The 22,531-nt window shown below is 32.4% G+C and overlaps 1 protein-coding gene across 1 annotated transcript in view; it reads left to right on the top strand.

Moving 5' to 3' along the window:
* The first annotated feature begins 1,098 nt into the window (after positions 1–1,098).
* Positions 1,099–22,531, top strand: part of LOC106461974 (beta-2 adrenergic receptor-like) — a 25,089-nt gene continuing 3,656 nt past the window's right edge. Inside the window, exons 1-2 of the mRNA XM_013921841.1 lie at positions 1,099–1,536; positions 15,627–15,923. Of these exons, the coding sequence (XP_013777295.1) occupies positions 1,099–1,536; positions 15,627–15,923 (735 nt within the window). The remainder of the gene's footprint in view (positions 1,537–15,626; positions 15,924–22,531) is intronic.

Raw genomic sequence — 22,531 nt, forward strand, 5'->3', positions numbered from 1 at the left:
GTTCTGCGGACAATTCAAAACCTGAAACATCGTACTTTACCCCTCACTTTACTCATTATTTATAAACATAATATAGTAATAAAAATATTTTCAAAGCTTTAATTTCAATGCATATGACAGCTTAGGTATATTGTAAGTGATAATACTATACAGGCAACGTGCAGAATCCCTTGACGTATGTAGGTGGGTCTATGTACGTGACTGGCTGATAACTAGTTTTAAGTCTCATCAGGATGTCATGCAAATAATGTAGATATACATACAATTTAGCTAAGTATATGCTATCCTTGGGGGAAAATTCAAATAAAAAGGTTGATTTAAAGCGGTGTCTTTTACATTTCAAAGTTAATAAGGATGTAATATTAACAACGGAAGTCATCCTCTGAGAGTGTATGAAAACGCAGGTACATCTCAATATAAGCATAATATTTTAAAACAGAAGAGCTTTTTCGTTTGTTTTATGTTTCCAAATCGTTTGAGAGGGAAACCAGGTTGGAGGTTGAAAGTTTATTTATCTAGAAACGCTCTCGCAAAAATCATAAATCGATCTATGGTCTGGTGCTCTGTGGGATAAGTACTGCTTGATGTTAGCTTTGACGCTAACGCAGCATGGGCATACGGTCCTCGCGTGGCTTTTTTCTGAAGTTTCTTATACAGTGTAAGCCCACTACGAATAGGTTTTCTTATTATACATGTTCCGAAGCTACAGCCAATCAGCGTGCTGCAATTCCTGTGAACATATTCATTGCGTCACAACGACGTTCCCTAAACAAGAAATCTAAGTTACCATAGAAACTATCACAGGCACAGCATATATGACCACAAGGTATATGAGGTCCGTACTTTATACCGTTTGAACCCAACGTGGCTGTGGAATTTGTCCAAACAGCGATCCAGAAACCTATGCTGTTTTGAACCCACGGGTCAAATATAAAGGGTTTTCCAGGTTAAGGTGCGAATATAAATAAAATCTGAAAAAAAAACAAAAAACATAAGATAAGTTTGTTTGCTTCTCTCTCTCTTGATATTTAGTTGAATACAAGGTTTCATGCTTTAGTATACATACCTCCTGTGAAGTAAATAAAGGAAGATCAAGGTATGAATAACCGATCCGAATTGTTAGTTATAAACCAACTGTGTCCTGTGAGTGCTGCAGACCTTGATTCTCCGGGTTCAACGGAAATATTGAAATGTTTATGGATAACACTGGTAACAGTGGCCATAGTTGTTTTGAATCTCTTGATGATTAGTGTCCTGCACAGCCGGAATCACACGCGATACCTTCGTCAACAACCCAGGATGTTCATGACCTCCTTGGCGTGCACGGACCTTGCGGTTGGTCTTTTTGTGACTCCCTTGAGTGTCTACCCTGCCCTGTACCGCTGTTGGCCCTTTGGAGGATTTGTGTGTGCCGTAGAAGCTTTACTTATCTCGGCTTTATTCCACGAGTCTACGTTATCCCTTGTTTGTATAGCCATAGACCGATACATCTGTATAGTTTTACCGTTACGATACAATTCTGTGATGACTAAAAAGGTAATTTTTTAATAGTCTTTAGTTTTACCTATCATACTTTTAAACATGTGTTAATAAATAAATTAACAGTTACGAAAGCACAACTCTTTAGCTTTCGGTAATCTGGAAGGTGAACATAGATGAACGAAATATTTATGATTTTTTTTAGTTTTTTTAATGTTTTTACATTTTTCCGGTACTCAAATGCGACGTAACTGTCCATTAATTATAAACTTCAATAATAGTTATTTTAAAACTACATTAATTTGTTATTTTATCATGAGACATGTCTATCTTACCTCCGATTTTTAACAGCTATATAAAAGGTTAAAAACAAATTAATTAATACACTTTTAAACATTAGTTTAAATTAATCTATATAATACCAAATTAATCGTCCCACCAATTGGACTTACTGTGAATGTTATTTTCTGAACCATCAAATGATTTTAATCATTCATAGCGAAATCTATATACGATTAGAAAAACAAAGATTATCCAAGAAATTGTGACCATCGTAGGCTAGTGAGACCAAGTGTTAGCGTGCCGGAGGTTCTGCGGTTTATAACCCCTTAGAGTGACTGTCAAATCCCATTATTGAGAAGAGTAGCCCAAGAGTTAGCGATGGGTGGTGTTGATTAGCTGCCTTCCCTCCAGTATATCACTTCAATGTCAGGGATGGCTAGGAAAGATGGCTCTCGTGTAGCTTTGTGCGAACATCCAACAAACAAACAAACTTTCATCACCGCTCTATACGAAATTAAAACTATTGATATTCAGTTGATGATCAAAATGTACCATAAATGTAGTCTTATTTGTTATTAAGTCTAATAGAATGGTCACTATATTTGAAAATATAACTTATTCAAGATAAAAAGTTTGAAAAAAAAGGTGAAATATTAATCTCAATCAACAAAATAAAGAAAAGATGAATATGTTGCAAAGAACAGGTCAAAATTTTAAACACATAAACTAAATACAATTCTAATTTTCTTTCTCCTTAAATGCAGATGGATTGAAGATACAAAATTATATAACTTCTCTCTTGAATCTTTCTAAACTTATGTATTAACGAATTTATTATTTGAGTGAAAGATTTATTTAAAAGTTTTAAGGCCTTAACGTTCATTACTTAATTAAACACGGTTTAACCCTAGATTATATGAATTTGGTTTATGTTCCCCTAGCGCTGACTGGTTTACATCTTATAGATTTCGATTTAGGAATATATATATAAGTTGTACACCGCACATCTGATGAACGACATATTCATGTCGACAAAACAAACGACGTATTTTCAATATTTATCCGGTTTCAAAGATTCAGATAATTTTTTTAAACTAGAAATATAGCACTGTCTCCAATCAAATGCTCGCTCTAATGTCATATCATCATAACCAACGACGAGACCAACAATGTGATAGCCCTGTGCATATGGGATAATATTTGATTTGTTTTTATAACAGCGAAAGAGGCGGCGTTATTTACTGCTGCTAAAGAAATGTTATTAACATTAAAGAATATTGTTAAACGAATCATGAAATCAACCTTTTAAGTACAACTCTCTAGCAACTAAAGATATATATATGAAATATTTATTATAGATGTTTATAAATGGAAAGCATACGACAATTTTCTTTCTTTTAGCCACGCCTTTACCAAACATATAATGGATTGTCTGTTTTTTGTATTCAACTTTTAATGTTATTCGATTTTCACTTTACTTGCCGAGGTAACAAATGTCTGATGAATTGCATCACATATGCTACACAACCTGCTCATCTTCGTATATAGCTTTCCCGCAGCAAACTGTCATCTGTTTGCTGTCATTTATTGAATAAGGGCTCTTAAAACACTGCACATGATAATAAGATACATGTTTATATAATTATGTTACAGAAGTAAAGTATGTTTTAAAAGATGATTCTTGAATGTTCACAGGACATAGAAAACTTGTATTTAAGTTCATCTTTTCGCACAAGTTTTATAGCTGAAAGAAATACGTATACTGAGATTTATTTAAGTAAATATAGTTAGTTTTAATATTCTGTGTCTCTTTTCCAGTTCGAAACTTTCCGAATCTTAAACAAATTTGCTTATGACTTGTCTGAGAGAAATAATACAAAATAATAATAATTCCACAAAATATACAAACTATCCATGAAAACGACTCTTTGTATATTTGAATGTAAATCATATTATGACTATAAAAACATGTCTAGAACCCACCTAATGATTGTGTTATAAGGAATTTGTTAGATTGGAACTCTTACGTTAATTAGTCTTTTAAATAAACTTTTTATGGTTTTATTATTACTTAAGTAACATCATGCTTATTCTAATATAACTCTATTGTTATAAATATTCAATTTTCCAAAAACAGACTATATAGCATCTCATGCCGGTGGCTCATGGAAATACGGCATGCTTTCAGAATCAGTTAAGGTTTTTCTATAGTTTTAAAACCTGCCCATCTTTTGACCTCTGTATATTTTTAAGTTCTATTCAAATATTCTTCTTGATAAATCGTTATAGATTGAAACATGTGAAAAACTGATTCTCAAAGACATATTCTTACTTGTTCAACTGTATCACCCTGCAAATTATTAATTGTGATGGCAAAGGCAGTAAATGTTATTATGAATTTCGGGGTCTTCTCTTTGGACTACCTTCCCAGTTTTGGCTTTGTTAGCCTGCTGAGCTGAAGAAGTGCCCATTAATTTGGGCATTTTCAAAATGGAAATGTGTTGCGAGAAAAACATGTCGGTTATTATAGAGTTGTATCGACTAATGTCATAAATTGAACTTCTTATATCTGTTTAAATTACACAGGCCTGCGAATTTAAACTTCATAAAAGTTGTTTTGGTTTTAATTTCCATAATTCAGCCACGCAGATTTCGAAAATAATATTCATCTTGTCCTCTCATGTAAGGACTTTTTACAAATCGGGAAGAAAAAAACTTTTATTTAGATCAAATTATTATTTCTTTTACCACAATGAACATTTTTTTATTATCATATTTGTTAACAAAAATGGAAACAAACTGAAGGAAAGGGAAGAAAGGTGATGTCAAACAAATATTCATCGTAATTGTTTTGTGATATCTACGTCTTTTAGTCTCAAAACTACGTGTTGTGGTCCTTCTTTTATGTATTGCGTTATGACGTTTTATGAAAAATCTGTACGTGATGGAGAAAATGTATATCATTTTTGGATTCAGCGTACAGGAATTACTGTGGAACATGTAAACATTTCATTACAATAAAACCATTGCAGGCCTGTGTTATTTTATTCTGTTTCAATTTTGGCATTAACTATAATATCCAATTTGCATTTCAAACAGTACCTCAAGATATACGCGCAAAAGGAAAACAGTTGTTTGGATTGTAGTTTCAAAGTGAAACCGAGATTAAATTTTTGTAGCAAATGATTTATATAAAAGAAGCGATAATACAGTTAACCAATGACAATAGAGATGTCTTTCATTTAAATTAACCTTCGTTACACGAGATCGACGTCCTACTAATACAAAAGTAGAAGCTTCGTCCAGTGAACTAAAATTGGGTTGATGAGGAAGTTGGAAAAATAAATAAATACAGAAACTATCAACAGAAGTAATACAAAACTTTAACAATATATTTAAAATGATGATTGCTTTGTCAGATTCCTTCAAATCAAAGAAAATTTTAAATATCTTATCCATCAATAATGGTAAAATAGCATAGTACTAGGAATCTAGATATTACCAAATATTATGGACAGTATAGAAACTGTTCTTACAGTGGAGTAGCTATAGGGTTTTATTAATTTCTAGCTGAATTAAATATATCAGTAGATTCAATATATACTGTCCTTCCAAATAAATCTGAAAGGTTGCATAATTACGGAAAGGAAGCGGTAACATAGTATATGGATTCCATTTTTGTCCGCGAAGTAACAAAAAAGAACGAGGTGGTTCGAGAGCAAAAACGTTTTCTGTAAATTGTCTACATTGCTGGTTTTAATGCTCGGCAGTCAACGATAGCTGAAAGATCATTGTCTAACCTTTGGAATCATACCATCCAAATCTCGTCCGATCTTCTTTAGGGTTAAGATATGTGTTCTGGATGAGCCTTCCAGGATGCTAATATTGTTACTTTGAACAATATATGGGTCGACCATACTTTGTAACAGGAAGCATTACCTTATTGAATCAACACATAAAGCTACTGAACAATAACCACCTCCATAGTCTTTGGAATATATTCGTTTAGGATATTTTGAAATTCCTGGCATAAATGCGAGCACATTTTATACGTAGATCCCATACTCAGAGTGCAGAATGAGCCACATATCATAACGTCTCACTACAATCCACACAACTAACTCAAAACAATAACGGGCAAATGGTTAACTTCCATACATCATGGCCCATATTGAACCTTTTTTTTTTTTCAAAACTAGGAGAAACAACTCTTATATATCATATCATAAGATTTACGACTAGAAGTCAAGGTTTCTGTACTGAAGAATTTAATTAATCCCAAGAACTGAGTTACCGAGGGTTCTTATGGGTGATGTTCATTTTTGGTATCTCAGCTCAATAGATACTTCAATGGAGAGAGAGCGCTGTACAAAGCTGGAGAGAGCTCACATATGATGCTAGGCAATTTCTCACAATTCCAGGAAGTGAAGGTTTGTTACTTTCAACTTTTTGTGATCTGAACGTCTTATTGCAACCCCAAGCACAATAGCTTTGGTACTTCTGAGCAACCCCAAGCATAATAGTTCTGATATTACTGAGCAACCCCATGCACAATAGTTCTCGTACTACTGAGCAACCCCATGCACAATAGTTCTGGTACTACTGAGCAACCCCATGCACAATATTGCATGTGAACAAGTATTGTGACTAGTTAGCATACTAATTTTTATACGGCTTCTGTAGTTCTTTTACATAAAAAACTATAACTTAAGGAGTAAATATTACACGGAAACTAAATTTAAACTTAAAAATTACGTGAATCTGAAAGTTGTTAAAGTAGCTTTGTGTCAATGCGCAGTGCATAATTTTGAATACATCGCGAATTATTCAGAACATGAGCGTATAAAGAAACTCTACACTTTTTACTTAAAAACTGAAAATACATCTGATATTGTAATCATGTTTTTATTGGAATTTGTCATTTTAATTCATTATCAAACATATTATCCAAGAAAAGAATACAGGGAAAGGTCACTACTGTGTAATTTGAAACTGCCCTTCAACGTCTTATGTAACGTCTCACGTTTTCTACAGAAAGTTATACTCAATGTTTTATTACCACTCAGACGATCTCATCATTTAGAGCAGCAAACCTTTAAAACTCTGATTAAAGTGTGTACAGATTCGGCTCTCCACAGAGGAACTTCTAGAACATCAGCGAACTGATAAGTAAAAAGCGATTAAAGTAGAAAAAGAATGCGATTCGCATAAAGAATGTAGAATAGAAGACTGATCTTTGTGGAACTCTAGCATAGGAGAAAAAGCAGCAGAAATTAGATTGTAAATTTTAACTTTAACGATCAGTAAGGAAAGTCGAAAGTCACTGGACTATCACATGCAGGAACTAACAATACAGCAAGTATTGTACCTCAAACAGTAATGCTACATATAGAACCAAGCACTATGTCCATAGCCAACGTTACAAAAACAGGGGTTAAATTAATATTAAAGCAATACGCGTAACATTTACTAATGACTCTAGTTAAGTGACTAACAGCTTGGCAATTCTATCAACAGCATTTTTGAAATATTGAGAATTATGTCGCACAGAAATAATAAACACCCTCACATATATATGTATATCTTGAACGTTGTTCTTAACCAGCTAGTGTAGATAAAAGGACGATATTTAACCTTACTTACGAACCACAGTATCGATAACACTTTTATGCACATTAGAAACATAGACAGCCCTAATAGGAAGAGCAAACAAGGCTATCTAATCCTTAAATAAACGTTCTCCAAGAAGCTTTACTTGTCAAGTTTTTAACTATACGTTTAGCTTGAGTTACCAGGATATCGAAATCCGCATGCGTGTGAATATCAATATATTATTAGATATAGTTATACACAAAGGTGTTGGGATTATATCATCAAAATAACAACAATTAAGTGTTTTAAAAAGTAAATGTGAAGTTACTATTTCAAAACATCGTATATATATATACATATATATATATATATGATATAATAACTCGCGATTTCATTCTAGTAAAAAGGCTGGCAGGCCAGCAAAGGGTTATGCCCTCTTTTCGGCCAGCTGATGTGAAAGGATAGAACTTATAAGTGATCACAACGGATGTGTAAGAGATGAAACTCGATATGCCATGATAGTGGACAATGTAGATTTGTCTTTCTTTTTGTATTAGCAGAGAAGAAGAAAGGGTTTTGAAGTAACGGCATAGATATAGAAAGAACAGTTGATATATCTAGTTTGGTAGTTTCATGCATAGGATCACCCTTATGAACAGAATCATCTGGCGACAATGACATGACATAAAATTCAAACGTTCTACAGACGCTAAACGTTTTCTTGGGAGGAGGGGCAAGCATAAGAAAGACAAGGTCTCCAAAGATGATATTACAGATCCGGAAACAGCGGTTAATATACCTTTACTCTCCAGCTGATTTAAAAAAAAGCCTTTTTATTTCAAGATATACTTCACCTTTGCGGCTTCATCAGCGCTTGGCCAAAATCTGTTGTCTGTGATAAAAATGGGACAGAAGCAGGGATCCAGGCAGTGTGGAATAAGTCAAATAAGGTCAAGTGAATACTTTGTATGAATATGGGAAGATGAGTTTCAACACATTAGTATTATTCGCTACAGGATACTTATTAGGGCGTGTAGAATATTTAAAGGGAATTTTATGTGTAATTTCCCAAGGCTGTCTGAATCATCCACTTGATCAAAAATGAGCAAATATTTCACTACGTTTTGTACTTTTGTTTATTGATAATTATTTATATTGTTATTTATAACATTTAGAATTTGATTAAAAGTTAAATCAAACCTGTTTTATATATGTTAACCTTTTCTGCTCTCTCTCTTTAATAACAGTGGATTCATGGCCGTAAGACCCACTACGCATCCAACTTTTATAAAATTAGCTTTAGGAATAATATCAACCATAGTATTATGAGCAGCATCAGTAAAATAACATAATTATAATCCTCAATATTTTCTCAAATATATACAACAGTGACATTTATAGGTGCTAGATTATTAACCAGAATGTTTAAATACATCACAGTCTGCCTTAGAATAATAATAAAATGGCTGGACAACAGATACTCATAAAAAACTTAGTTATATTAAATACATGGTTGATATTATTATAATTTTATCACTACAATCAGAAAAAGCATTAACCTGCGTAGTAGGACAAGTGAAAGAATCTAAAATACTTGGTAAATTAATATACGCAAAAATATTATCATTTAATAGAATTAGATGGAGATCTACAATTATTTAAACAAGAGTAACTCATTCTGGTAAATATACTAGTGAAATAAAAAGCCGAATCTTTAGAATTTAAACCACAGGTAAAGAGAAAATTGCAACTGTAATTATAAACATCCGATGTAAACTAGGTTTTTACAGTTTTGGATGAAAACGAAAAACCTAACCACACAATAATTTTGGAAGTCATAGCGATAAAAATATCTACAGTTATAAATTCGAATTGAGCTAAACTCATAAGATGAGTTAAGTTTTTGGAAATGTATATAATTTCTAATAAGGAAACAAAATCCTCAAGAAATAAAAGTAGTCTGTTCATTAACCACTATAAAACTCAGAGATGATAAAGGATTATCATCACAAAGCAACGTTTTTTAATAATAATGTCACAACTATAACAGCTGGTTTTATCCCTCACTTTCCTCTGTTTAGTTGATCCACATATTGTTGAAGGTTTAAGGACCCGAATATCAAACTGAATCAAACGACTTTATTTTCCTGTTTTGATAAGATGAGCAGAAGTTAGTTAGTTGTTTTTTTTTTTTATATGTGAATGCTTTGTTCGTCGTTCCCCTTAGTTAAAATCCTAAAATAATTTGAATGGACGACTAGGCCACACTCACTTGTAAGCGTGCTCCGATCTATTCTGTGTCCTCAATTTTATTTTGTTTCTCATTAGTTTTAGTTTAGTTCTTAAAATCATATCAATGGATATCTATGTCACGCTTACCCGAAGCGTGCTCCAATATGCTTGAACTATTCCATCTCCTGAAATTTGCATATTCTTTCACACATCTACAACCTTCTCGTGGTGAATCCAATATAATCTTGTTTGTAAGAAGGATAAGTAAATTTGTAAAGAATATCTGATGTTTTCAGTGGGAAAATTATGTGGTTCTATGTATATGAAATATGGTACACTGGTTTAAGAATACCTCTTCATTGAAAGAAGGGATGCAACTATCAGAAGTGTCTGAAATCAGTAGCCCTACTTACATTATCGATAATAACGATAGAGAAGAAACGACCTTATTAATAAAAAGATTATTAATAAAAAGCTTCTTTATTTCAAGATATATTTCACCTTTGCGGCTTCACCGGGGCTTGTATAAAACTAAGATACATTACTTATTAAATCACTTGATGTTCCCTTTTCGAAGCTGCCGTAAAGTGCTTTTAACAATGTTCAGAATATTACTGTTGTATCACAATCGTTCTAAGTTTATAGTATAATTTGATCTTATGAAACAAACTATATTACTGTACAAGCATTTGAGATAAACTGTGTATGTGAAATTGAAAACTAAAGACGATTAGAATTGTTTTATGATTTTCCACAAAAAAAATCTAGTCAGTTAAAAAGCAAGATCTTAAGTTGTAAGGAAACGAATTTTTGTGTTGAAATAATAAAACTACCGCTACGTACATTGTTGGTGAGACTGTAAGTGTTTATTGTTAAGGTGACTAATATGTGTTTGTGAAGCTACCCCATGAATTGTTATAAAACAATATGAATTGGTGCTTATAGTTTGAAATAGTTCTAATATGCAAAATGTTCTGTAGAAACATAACAGTGAAGAGAGGTTATAACACGCTAGCGTTCGCAAGTGTTGTTTTATAGGTTAAAATATTAAGGCTATTGAGTATAATGAGTGTATGTATTTGAAGGAGAGTTTCATTAACTGTACTCATTAAGGTTTAAAATGCGAAAATAAACATTTGACTAAACTCCCATCTGCTTAGAGTTTTATATTTTCGACATTTTATAGATATACAGAATATTTTTTGGTACAAAGTAAAAACAATAGTTTGATCAAATCAGATAATTTAATAAGATATCAAGTTAGAGAATCGTTTATAGAACGTACTGATGCTATAATCTTTAATTATTTGGATTATTCTCTGATTGAAGTTGATAAGAAACTTGATTTAAAGTTTAGCATACCTAATGAACTAAAGTTCGAATATTATTGATTTGTAGCAACTTTCTAAACAACTTCGTTGGTCAAAATCTGGAGAGTTTCTTACTAATATCAGAACTCAATAAGTGGAAAAGCCTTAACGTTTTTAATAACTATAGCTTAGATTACCAGATTGTAAATTTAAATGAATAAGAAGCGTCAGCATTAAAAATATTAGGAAAAATAATAACATCACTATGTCTAATTCTGAAAAGGTGAAAATATTGTTATTTTCGATAAAGTGGACTACTTGAGTAAAGTAGATAACATTTTGAATGACTCGATTAAAGCTTTTCAGTGTGATTAAGATTCTACTAATACTATTCAAATAAAACGGCATAATATTCACAAATTAGACCATAGTAGCTTTGAATGTGAAGTTTACTATAAAGATATATATAATGGCTTGGAGTTTAACATACCAAACTATACACCAAGTTTGCTCCAAGAAAATTTAATCAAAACGTTTTGATTCATTGTAGGTATAAAATTGCAAGCTCCTTTGAATTTTTGCATTACGAGTTTGATAATAACAAGAGATTCTTATAAATAATTGTATTCACATTCATTTCGTAGATGGAATAAATGTTTGACCAAACGAAACTTCATAAAACCACCAGTCCATGAAGTTTCTAAATGCTCACTTTTTATACTTTTATCGCATATTGGTAAATATGCTTTGTTTGTTAAAAATTAGCCCTATGCTCTCATTCATAACGTTTATTAACTCATATATTTAAAATGTTTTAAAGCATGTTCTTTGTAATATTGTTTTATAATATAAAAACAGAATTTTTCCACTGAAAACACCAAATGCCTATTATGAATTTACTTGTACTTGTAGCAAATAAAGTGATATTGAATCTACATATGTAAACTAGCATGCAAATTTAAGGACAGAGTAGTCTTATGTGAGTGTGACGTAATCGTACATGCATATCATTTTAAGATCTTAATTAAGGCCGATGGCGAATAAAGCCTCGGTGTAAAAAGGAGTTTGCTGATTCATAAAGCATTGGCCATAATTTAACCAGCTTATAAGTTGCTGCTCATTATGTGCTAATCCAATTTAGCATCTGTATAAATAACAATGCCCATAAATATATTCCAGTGTGATACTGTGTCAGTGAAAAATAATTACCTAAAGCAGTAGAGCCCACCGCTGATCCACAGAAACACCCAGAAATAAATTTTACTATAATATATTATCTCTATATCTTTTAAAAATTAATGTTTAGAATACATTTCATGTACTTTATGCATATAAGTCGTATAATTTAGTACAGGGACTTTATACTTCTAACGACCGATAAGCATTTATATAAGGGTATGATGGCGTGTGGAATGAAATACGTTGAAAACCACTGGACTGAAAATTACAAAATGCAATCTGGCAGGAAGTCTTCCTATGGTTTTTTGAGTATTGGAATAAAATGCAACAGAAATAATAGAGTATTATTAAATTACTAAGTTGTTCGGATTCACATTACTCGTAGATTGAGCATAAAGTAGAACAAGTCACACTAAATCAGAAATGTCTAAATGCAGTGTTAGTATTTTCAATACTTAATGTCATAGAACTACTTACATTAAGTTGTTTCTCCTTAACATGTAGGCACGAGGCACGTCATAATTTGGTAAATTTAGTCTTTCAGGAACTAACAAATATTTTCAACAACCTTTAAAATTCAAATAAGGAGTTTCCAAGAGAATGTTCCCATTAAGTTTGTTCTTTCATATTTAAACACACTTTAAACTTATGGTTTGCGTCTACGCCTAACATCTCTAATGTAAGGGAGTAATAACTACATGTTATGGCAATAAAATTCAACTTTAGATAGCGTCAGTTTGATTAATTCTAATTTCTAAGTCTGGCACTAAACGACGATACTGCTCCTAACACATTATCATTTAGCAAAAACACAATCAATATAATTAACTTAAATATGGGATGTATATGTTTCCGCAGTGTAATATGTTCATACTCAATGAAATGTGTGTTCAAAAGACATAACTCCTCCTCAACCTCTTCAATCTACATTTATGTTCTTGATTAATAATGCATTACTGGCAAATGTGTTTTAATCCCCCCCTTCCCCCAAGCATTATTAGTTTATTTCTTCATTTAGTGATTGTACTAGATGAAGCTATATACTATGTTTGATACGTGCATTAAAACGGTCATGATAATGTGTTAGTGTTATGAAATATTGTTAGTGTGTGGTTTCGTAACGTGACTCATCTTTACATGAGTCATAAACCAGAGACCAAGTATTTGTTTTTGCAAATTCAAAATTATCCCCACTCTTGACATAACTTTTCTGCAATATAAGCAAATGAAATGAAATTGTAGGAACTGACAGACTAATAACTTTTGTTTTTACTTCTAGAAGTAAAAAATTCGTTTAATAATAAATCATAATTAACATATACGTCACAATCGAAAGTCTGCACAGGCTATATGGGCTTAGTTTATTTTCCTCAGATGTATACAGGTGCCTAATCATGAAAAGAAGTGAAAAGGATTTTCTACGTTAACAAGCTAATGTGTAAAGTTTTTCTTATATATAATTCTCTTAAATACACAAGATTATTCAATATAATGTTATTATGAATATCTATACACCAAACTCGAACGCCGACCTGAATATCATTCTATCAAAAGTAATTCGTTTTGTGAGGCAATACATTTGGATATGACAGGCTGTTTTTGTAGCTATTGTTTATTTGTTTCAGACATTCCCGTAAAGTTATAAAAAGGCTATCTGCGCTAGACTTCCCTAGTTTCGAACTAATAAACTAAAGGAAAGTCAGCTAAATAGCAACATAACACTCAACTCTTGGGCTACTCTAACAAAAAATGGGATATAACTATAACTCATATAACGTACCCACAGCCTGAAAGTACAGAGCACGATTTTGGAGAAATAGGATGCGAACCATGGACACCCGGATTTACAGTGACATATGTTAATAACTGACCACTTTTATAGTTAAATTCGTCTTACAAAAGAACTAATTAACTCGATTCCTTATATTACTCACTTTGATCTTGTGGGTGGATAACGAAAAATAAATTTGCTTAATCTTCTTCAACCTTCAAAAATAATAGTGATACATTTTCTCAAGGAAAAAAAGAAGGTAATAAAATAAAAAAATAAAAGTTAGTGATAATCTGTATCACTTACATGAAAGTTCCTCTTCATGTGATGTTTTTTGTTCTTTTCCATGCTCATATAATCATTTCCAAGAATGACTAAACTTTAGTATCGCTTTATTGCATTTTTAGCCATGACATTTTCAGAAGGGCAGGATAATACTGTCTGTGATATTCAAGCAGGAGACAAAACGTTTTATGTCAGATTATGCTGCTCTTTAAAGCTTTTGTTACATTCTCCTCGATTCTGGAAACCCGAACTTGGACCCTTTCATTCAGTTGTTTTAGTACCTTATTGAAAAACAAACAAACAAGTAACAATCATGTAATCAAACTTAACAAACTGTGCTAAAATTTAATATCACGTAAATACAGAGAGCTGCTTATGGTCTATGGGAAAAATCTACAAACCCAATCACAATACCACTGGCCATCCCAATGGTCTTTGAATACAACGGTTAAATGCCTTAATTGGTGTTGAATTCAGTTAAAGAACAATTATGTAACCAAACGAAACAAACTGTGCTAAAATTTAATATCACGTAAATACAGAGAGCTGCTTATGATCTATGGGAAAAATCTACAAACCCAATCACAATACCACTGGCCATCCCAATGGCCTTTGAATACAACGGTTAAAAGCCTTGATTGGTGTTGAATTCAGTTAAAGTGTGGTTATTTGCAAGTGTAATTGTCGCCTGAAACTGAACTGTTTTGGGTGGGATACTTTCCGACGTGAAGTTCTCTTATTTTACGACTATAAAAGAACGCAAGGAATGAAATTTTAATATTTCATTGAAATGGACACCTGTAGTGTTGAATAGTATCGGTAAAACAAGACAAAGTATAATTGATACAGTAACTAAACAGATTACTCCAAGAACAATGGAAGTGAAGAAAATTGACTTTTACAGATAAAGTTCTTTGAATTATGGATAAAATAATTTACATGAACTTAGGGCTATAAAAGCAACACAAAAACATTGTTCTCATGCCCTCCCAGAGCATGTAGTCGAAAACTGTACGAGCTCTGTTTGCCGTTTTATTGCATTTTCGGCAGTGACGTATTTAGAAGATCATGTGAATACTGTCCGCGGTATTCACGCAGGAGAGAGAACATTTTATGTGAGATTTTAGAATTCTCTAAAGCTTTTGTTACATACTCGTTCATTCCAATTGTCAAAACAACAACAACAATGTAACAAATGTATGTATGTTGTCACATTGGAAAAAACTCATGTCTACTTAAGTGTGTACAAAATTTTGGGGTAACTGCGCTGCAAAGCAAAAGTCCATAACTAGGACCATGACATGTTATATCATTCGGTAGTGTTGGAAGAAGTTGTAAGGCCTAAACGCTTATCCTTGTATCATCATTATCATAGATCGTGAACATCTCTGTGTATTTTGCTTCATTGGAAAACATTACTGTTTTTAATTTTATTTCGTTAATTTTAAACATTTACTTGTACTTATTCCAGTAGATGTTTTTTTATCTATTTTCAGGTGTGTATCACAATGATTGCTGTCTCCTGGATTTTATCAACGTCAGTGTACTGCATGATGATTTACCCCTCTGGAGAATTCAAATTTGACTCCCAGGGGATCTTAGTGTGCGAGCCAAACTACACCAATACAAACATTATTATCCTAGCTACAGTGCTTTTCTACTTTCCTCCCCTGGTAGTCATATTGTATTGTTATTACACCATTTTTTCTGTAGCTCAAAAACAACTCAGATCTGTACAAGCTGCGCCCTGTTCCGTCTATAACGAACTTAATAGGTGTTCTACTGTTCAGAGGGTAAGTCTTCAATTATTAAAACAACAACAACTTAAAGGTGAGTCAGACACTAAGAATATTTTGTTATCTATAGCAAAAGAAGAATTCTCCGTTTGTCTGGTATCACAAGTTGATGTGAGCAATTTACTGAACCATTTCCAATGAAATCTGGTAAAATAATTCGGACAGACTCCTAAGATCGAATTTAAGTGGATAACCAATCAAACGAACGGTTTCAGTTTGGCAACTATTTCAATCTTACCACCTTAATAATGCGAATGAGGGTTTAACTCGCTGATGAGGTCGGTAGCAAAACACGTGAGGCCTACACAAGCGAAACTGACATTTATGTCGGGCATGGCAAGAGACCTTTGCATCAGACACGATTCATATTCTACGGTTCAGTTTTGTCACTACAGGCTCGGTCCAAAGGAACGACCTCGTAATCATTCTGAGCTTGTTATAGTTTTCATTCTGTAACTTTTAATGCAGTAAGTGTATCTTCACAAAATTTTGCATATTATCAGCAAACATTACAAGGCTTTCGTATACAAAATATCAGATATTTTTATTGAGTTTAAGATTTTTTAAATACTGTTTTTCTCTTGCATTTTTTTCTTTTCCAATGTTGACTATCCAACATGTAAAGTAATTTTGATTTTAAGATTAAAAATACTTTTATGCATCAGAAAAATTCCAAATTTCACAGAAGAAATCTTTATAACCTTCAAATAATTATTAAACGTTTTTTAAGGAAAACATATGTTTATACATTATTATTTACAAATACGTTCTTAAATTTCAGTTATTGTTCTTAAAACATAGAACAGTAAATAAACTATAAAGAAATATAGAAAGCAATTATCTCTTCTAGTTACAAACTTGGTACTCATCTGCTGCTTGCCGTAAGCTGCTAAGCCTTATCAAATTTCGCATGTGGAGTAAAACAATATATCTTTTTAGGTTTTATATATTGTTACCTATTAGAATTGCGAATGATCTGAACCCGAGCTAAATGATACTTTAAGTTTAGTAGTTAAGTAAAAGCCGATATATAGTCAGTTTATGATATTTGCCAACAAGATTGATACACACAGTTTTCTTTTTTAACACAAATACATTTTCATATGCTCACAACAATACAATTTACAATAACAGTTATTACAAATAGTTAATACACTCAATGATTTATATACAAAAGTTTCACAAACTTACAAGCAATATAAAGTCTTTTTTCTAGTCTGGAACTTCTTCGATATCTTATCCTTCGTTATTTATTAGCCACACACGCCGAGTTTTTCACGATGAATTTATATAATGTTTTCGTAAAAAATACTAATGTCCGATGAGAATCCACTGAAGCTAAATGATTTGTAATGTTCTAATTTTGTAAATGCTCCTGGTCAAATATCTGAAGTTTTCCGATTGATAAGCGTTATAACAATCACAGTTATAGCTTTCAAAGTTTTATAGCACACTAATAATATATACTCTTCCATACTTTTCCAATATGAATTCAATAGTCCTTATTTTCAAACTGTGGCTTAAAACATCACAACTCTATATATTTCGTCGAATTTCTACACGTTTTGCTAATGGAATAATATCATTTGGGAAAACGGATGTCTGTTCGTTAACTGCGTATAAATATAAAGAAAAAGAGAAAAATAAATTGCCAAAACTTTGATGTTTGATGTTTATTATTAAGCAAACATACCACCTTGCCACTGGGGTGGTAGTGGGGGCTGCAAAAAAACAATTATATGTATAGGTGTAAGGCCTACTGTGAGCGACTCCTATGTATGCACGTTGTTTTCTGTGTGTATGTGTTGTTGAAATTTAACAAAAATTTTTCTGGTGCAAAATTTTGAAATCATAATTTACACGCAATGTTCTAACATCAAAATGATTTTTTAAAGGTCAATTATTAGAATAGTGTTTCTGTCGTTTTATGCTAATAAAATATGTTACACTAGTAGAATGTGTCGAAATTTGACAAAGTTGTGGTATTTTACTTAATTCATAATCTTATTTAACCACACAAAATCGAATACTTGGCAACTAAGAAATGCTCCTTCTAAAAGTTATTTTAAAACTAAAAACCATCTCCGACAATGTTGATAATGTAAGCACTCACCCCACCTCCAAAAATATTACATGTTTATATTTTAAAGAAAACGCATTTGCATTAAACATGCTTGAACGTGTTTTGTTTTTATTTGAGCTTCGAATAGATTATCTTTGTAATTTTAAAAGTTATGTTTATAAATTCAATGTTTTCTCGAGTTCTTAGAATTCTGTTAACAAGTGCATAATCACGAATGATTAATTAAATCCTTTGAAGGAGAGTTGGGTATCAACATTGTCGGGGAGCATTTGTAAGTTTTAGAATAACCTTTAGAGAGAGCACACCTTAGTGGCCCAATATTCTATTTTATGTGTTAAAATAAGAATGTGAAATACCACAACTTTATATATTTTGTTGAATTTCGACACGTTCTTCTAGTATATATATGTAATAGCGGTATACAAACATATGTTACAAAAAATAAATAAAGATGTGCAAAGGAGTGATCACGAAAAATCATTAGTACCTTTATTCTTCAATAAATTAATAAAATCTACATCGAAGGAACTATTCACATATTCTACTAATGGGCTGATACACTAAGATCAAATAAAATATCATACAGGGTTCTTATACTCTATATGATTTCACGATACCCGATAATGTTGCATTCAAAATGTTGTTTGATTTTTCTACATCAGTAAAGTTAAAAATATATATCCTAAAGAAACTAATTGCGTGAATGTGTGTAACATGTATTTATAAAACAGTTTTAAGTTTAATAGAAAGAAACTGGGGAAAAAAAATTATTTTTTCTTTCATTTAAAGAGGTAGCATGTATTATTCATTCCGTTATTTTACACCTAAAGAGACGACACGTTTGTGTCGATCTGCGGGTTTTAGCCTTGAAAAGAAAGAGCTATTCTTAGAAACAACGCTAGTCTGGGTAACAGATTAAGTGATAAAATGGGTAATTTATCTTAACAGCGTAAACTAACCAGACAACTAGCGAGATTGAGAAACGCTCAGTCTGTAGGAACTTTTGCTTGTATCCTAAAATACCAAACAAACAAACAAAGGAACATGAATATACATTATACATTGATATTACTTATTTTCAACCAGAAGAAAAGTATCGTTAACTTTATCTACGTTCGTGATTTTGTTAATGAAAAGGGGGGATTACAGTATGTTATAAACAAAAATTACTTCTACTTCGTGACTTATTAATTGTATATAGACCTTCACTCGTCTGTTTTATTTTTTTTGATAAATCAATCTGTCAGTGATGTATCTTTAAAATGTTATTAATATGTATATTTAACACATATATACCAGTTATTTTACAAGGTTAAAAAGTCCGAGATATTTCAAAGACAAAACTACCTGAAAACACACTTCCATAGATGTTCAATAAGGACACATCGATCTAGCAACAGTAACCAATCTGCACCTTTACGGAGAATATACTTCTTGTGAAATGGTGCCTAGATTGATGGTATAGTATGATATATACAATTCAACACACACACACACGTCCGATGCAAGTGTTGGAAAAACACTACCACTGACAGAACCAGTTTAATCGAGAACACCTGAGATTGATGGCCTGTCTTTGATACACCGTTAAGATTTCTGATTAAAGTTTCGATGTATGAGGAAAGAGAAATAAGTGCTATTGAATTGAATTAATTCTGTTAAGCAACTTGGACAATACTCTATGTACATTCAAGTTACAGTATTGTAAACTGTAGTTTCAGTAAACAGTTGGCAAAAGACTGTAGTTATATATATTTTTCTAAAATAAATATTTTCATACGAACAAAAAGCTACTGAATAAGACCATTTTGCTATCTACATTCTAGGCAGGTAAGAAATCCTTAAAAAGTTAACTCTTGTAGCCCTGTTCTTTACATGTACACAAATGTTGCACATCAAATATGCTATCTACCATCATATAAGCTGGCTTGCAGCACGAGCTATATTTCCAGTGCTTAAAATCATGCAGGTGTTGAAGGGTGGAATAACCCAATATTTGAAGAGTGCTTTTCATCTCGATCAGCTATTGATAAGAAGAATAAAGGAATATTAAGTTTCTATGTGAACTGCAGTGGGGGAATGTGGTTACATGCATCAATGTATATTATCTTTGCCATGGATGAATGAATGTTTGGACACTCAAGAAGGCACCGATTGTTACAGTATCTTATACGTGGCTTTTAGTTATTGGCAAGTCGAACTGGACAAAAAGGTTAGACCTAAAGCTACTTCCAGCATTTATGAATCAAATACAATTAAAAAGGATAATACAACTGCCACTTTTGAGATGCTGGTGGAGCTTACACTGAAGAGGTTGCATTGAAAGAGGTGTCTTACTTCTATAAATAACATTTTGATTTTAGGTTAAATGTTATATGTTGCTTCTGATAACCTGGGAAAGGTATTTCAATGTATTAAGAATGTGGACTTAAGACTGAAACCAATGAAAGGTACATTAATGTTTCTGCAAGCGGAATTGTTCAGTCACATTGTACTTAGGAACAATATTCAGTGATCTTGTGGAAATCTTAATGGTCAAAGACTAGCCCCAACCAAGCAAGAAATATGCAGTTGTTTGGGTGTTGCATCATATTGTTGACTGTTTGTTGCCAATTTCTCAAAGACGGCTCCACTACTGTATACAATAACTAACACTGCTATGAACTTTAGGTGGACAGATGATTGTGAGCTGGCATTACAGTCTACAATGGATGTTTTGCGTTGACCTATTCTCTCTAAGGCTATCAATTCATCTTGTATACTGATGTCAGTGATAGTGGGACTGGAACTGTATAGGTTCAGGTATGGGGGGGGGGGGTATGGAGCATGGAATAACAGCTTCCAACTTCAATACTTTATGACAAAGAAGGAACTGCTTGCATTTTAAGTACTTTAAAGCATTATTTATACTACTTGCATAGTAGGAAGTTCATTGTTTAAATGAATTAGGCATAATTCAAATGGTTGAACTAGAGTATATCATTCAGGTCAGCAGCACAGAAATGCCTGCAGAATACCTTGCCAAACAGTAACAGTATGTCTGTCCATGAAATGCTCAGGTCCTGGGAATCATGCAAAGATCAAAGCCAAAGCGATTGCAGTGATTGCAAATAATTGGAATGGTGTTTCTACTCAGAAGGTTTGGGAAGAGTAATTGTGTAGTAAAGTGAAGCGTGATGTTATTTGCTGCCAATTACAATACTAGCATGCATAACATCTGAAACTTACATGATCAGGCACTAGTTAAGGGTGGTATGTTGTGAATGATTGGCCATAAAGATGTGGTAACCGACCTGTGATGAACCTAATGTTCTCCAGAGTGCTAAAGTGAAATATTCTTTAGACTTTAAATAATACATAAACTGAAGGATATCAACATATAAGCTGCACTGCTACGGATATGTGGACGTGTTTTTTTTTGTTTGTTTGTTTTTCTGGCTGCATTTGCATTAAGATCTTAAAAGATGATGTAGACATTGTACCAGATACCCTGCCCAAAGGGAGAAGCAGATGCATCAGAGAAAAACGTCATCAGAAAGTTTTAGGTTCTCTCTTGCAAGAGCCCTGGATAAAACTCTAGTCTTCTGGTCAAAACTGAGTAAAGTAATCACCATATATTGTTTTTTATTAATTTCTTTACCAGGTCGATTGAAGCTTGTTCATTGGCTGATACTTTCATACAGTCTGTTATGGAGATACTGAGTGAGCTGTGGCTAACACAGTTTATATAATCTGAAGATATTCACAGAAATCAAGGAATAAAACTTTAAAAACCAGTTGTTTGTATTGTGAGTAAACCATGATGAAAATTAACACTTCACTGTATTACATTTAATCTAACGACTGGGCAAAACAAATTTGAAAAAGTAAGAGCACAATTTATCAAGCACTTGACTTCAATATTGAAATGTTTATCTTTATCATGCCCTGATGGGTGCATAATATCTTAGGGAACGGGTGCACTATTGAATTAAATAAGTTATAGAAAATAAACTTAGTCTTTCTTCCACATATTAAAAGAAACAAGACACTTCAGAATCCAAATTTATTCAATACAAGTTTTATTATTGAATTTTATACACTATTTTTTATCACAAATTTAAATTGATCTTAGCACTCTCTGAACAAATTCATTAGTATTTGCGAATTTATGAAATGGAGTGTAATAAGGCACTCGTAGCCTCCTAGAAGAAAAGTCACAGTATCTTTACACAAAATAGCGCTGATATAACCTTCCAGTTTGAACAAGCGTAATTTCATTCTTAGCCAGCCACAGTTTCTCAACTTCGATTATCAAAATGAGATGTAATTGCCTGTATCTCAGGTTCGAGAAGATATAAGAAAGGGATCTAAACGCAATGAAGGCTCAGAACAAAATGATAAAAGATTAGTTTGGCGATATGTTTCTAAAAGAAAATATGTTTATGAACAATTTTACCTACAGTCTCAATAAAATATCTTCAGTACCAATTATAGTATTTTGACACTTGTGTATAAAGTTAAAATCATAAATAATAATCAA

This window comes from Limulus polyphemus, unplaced genomic scaffold (genome assembly GCF_000517525.1).
Source record: "Limulus polyphemus unplaced genomic scaffold, Limulus_polyphemus-2.1.2 Scaffold1069, whole genome shotgun sequence".
In the NCBI taxonomy this organism is placed as follows: Eukaryota; Metazoa; Arthropoda; class Merostomata; order Xiphosura; family Limulidae; genus Limulus; species Limulus polyphemus.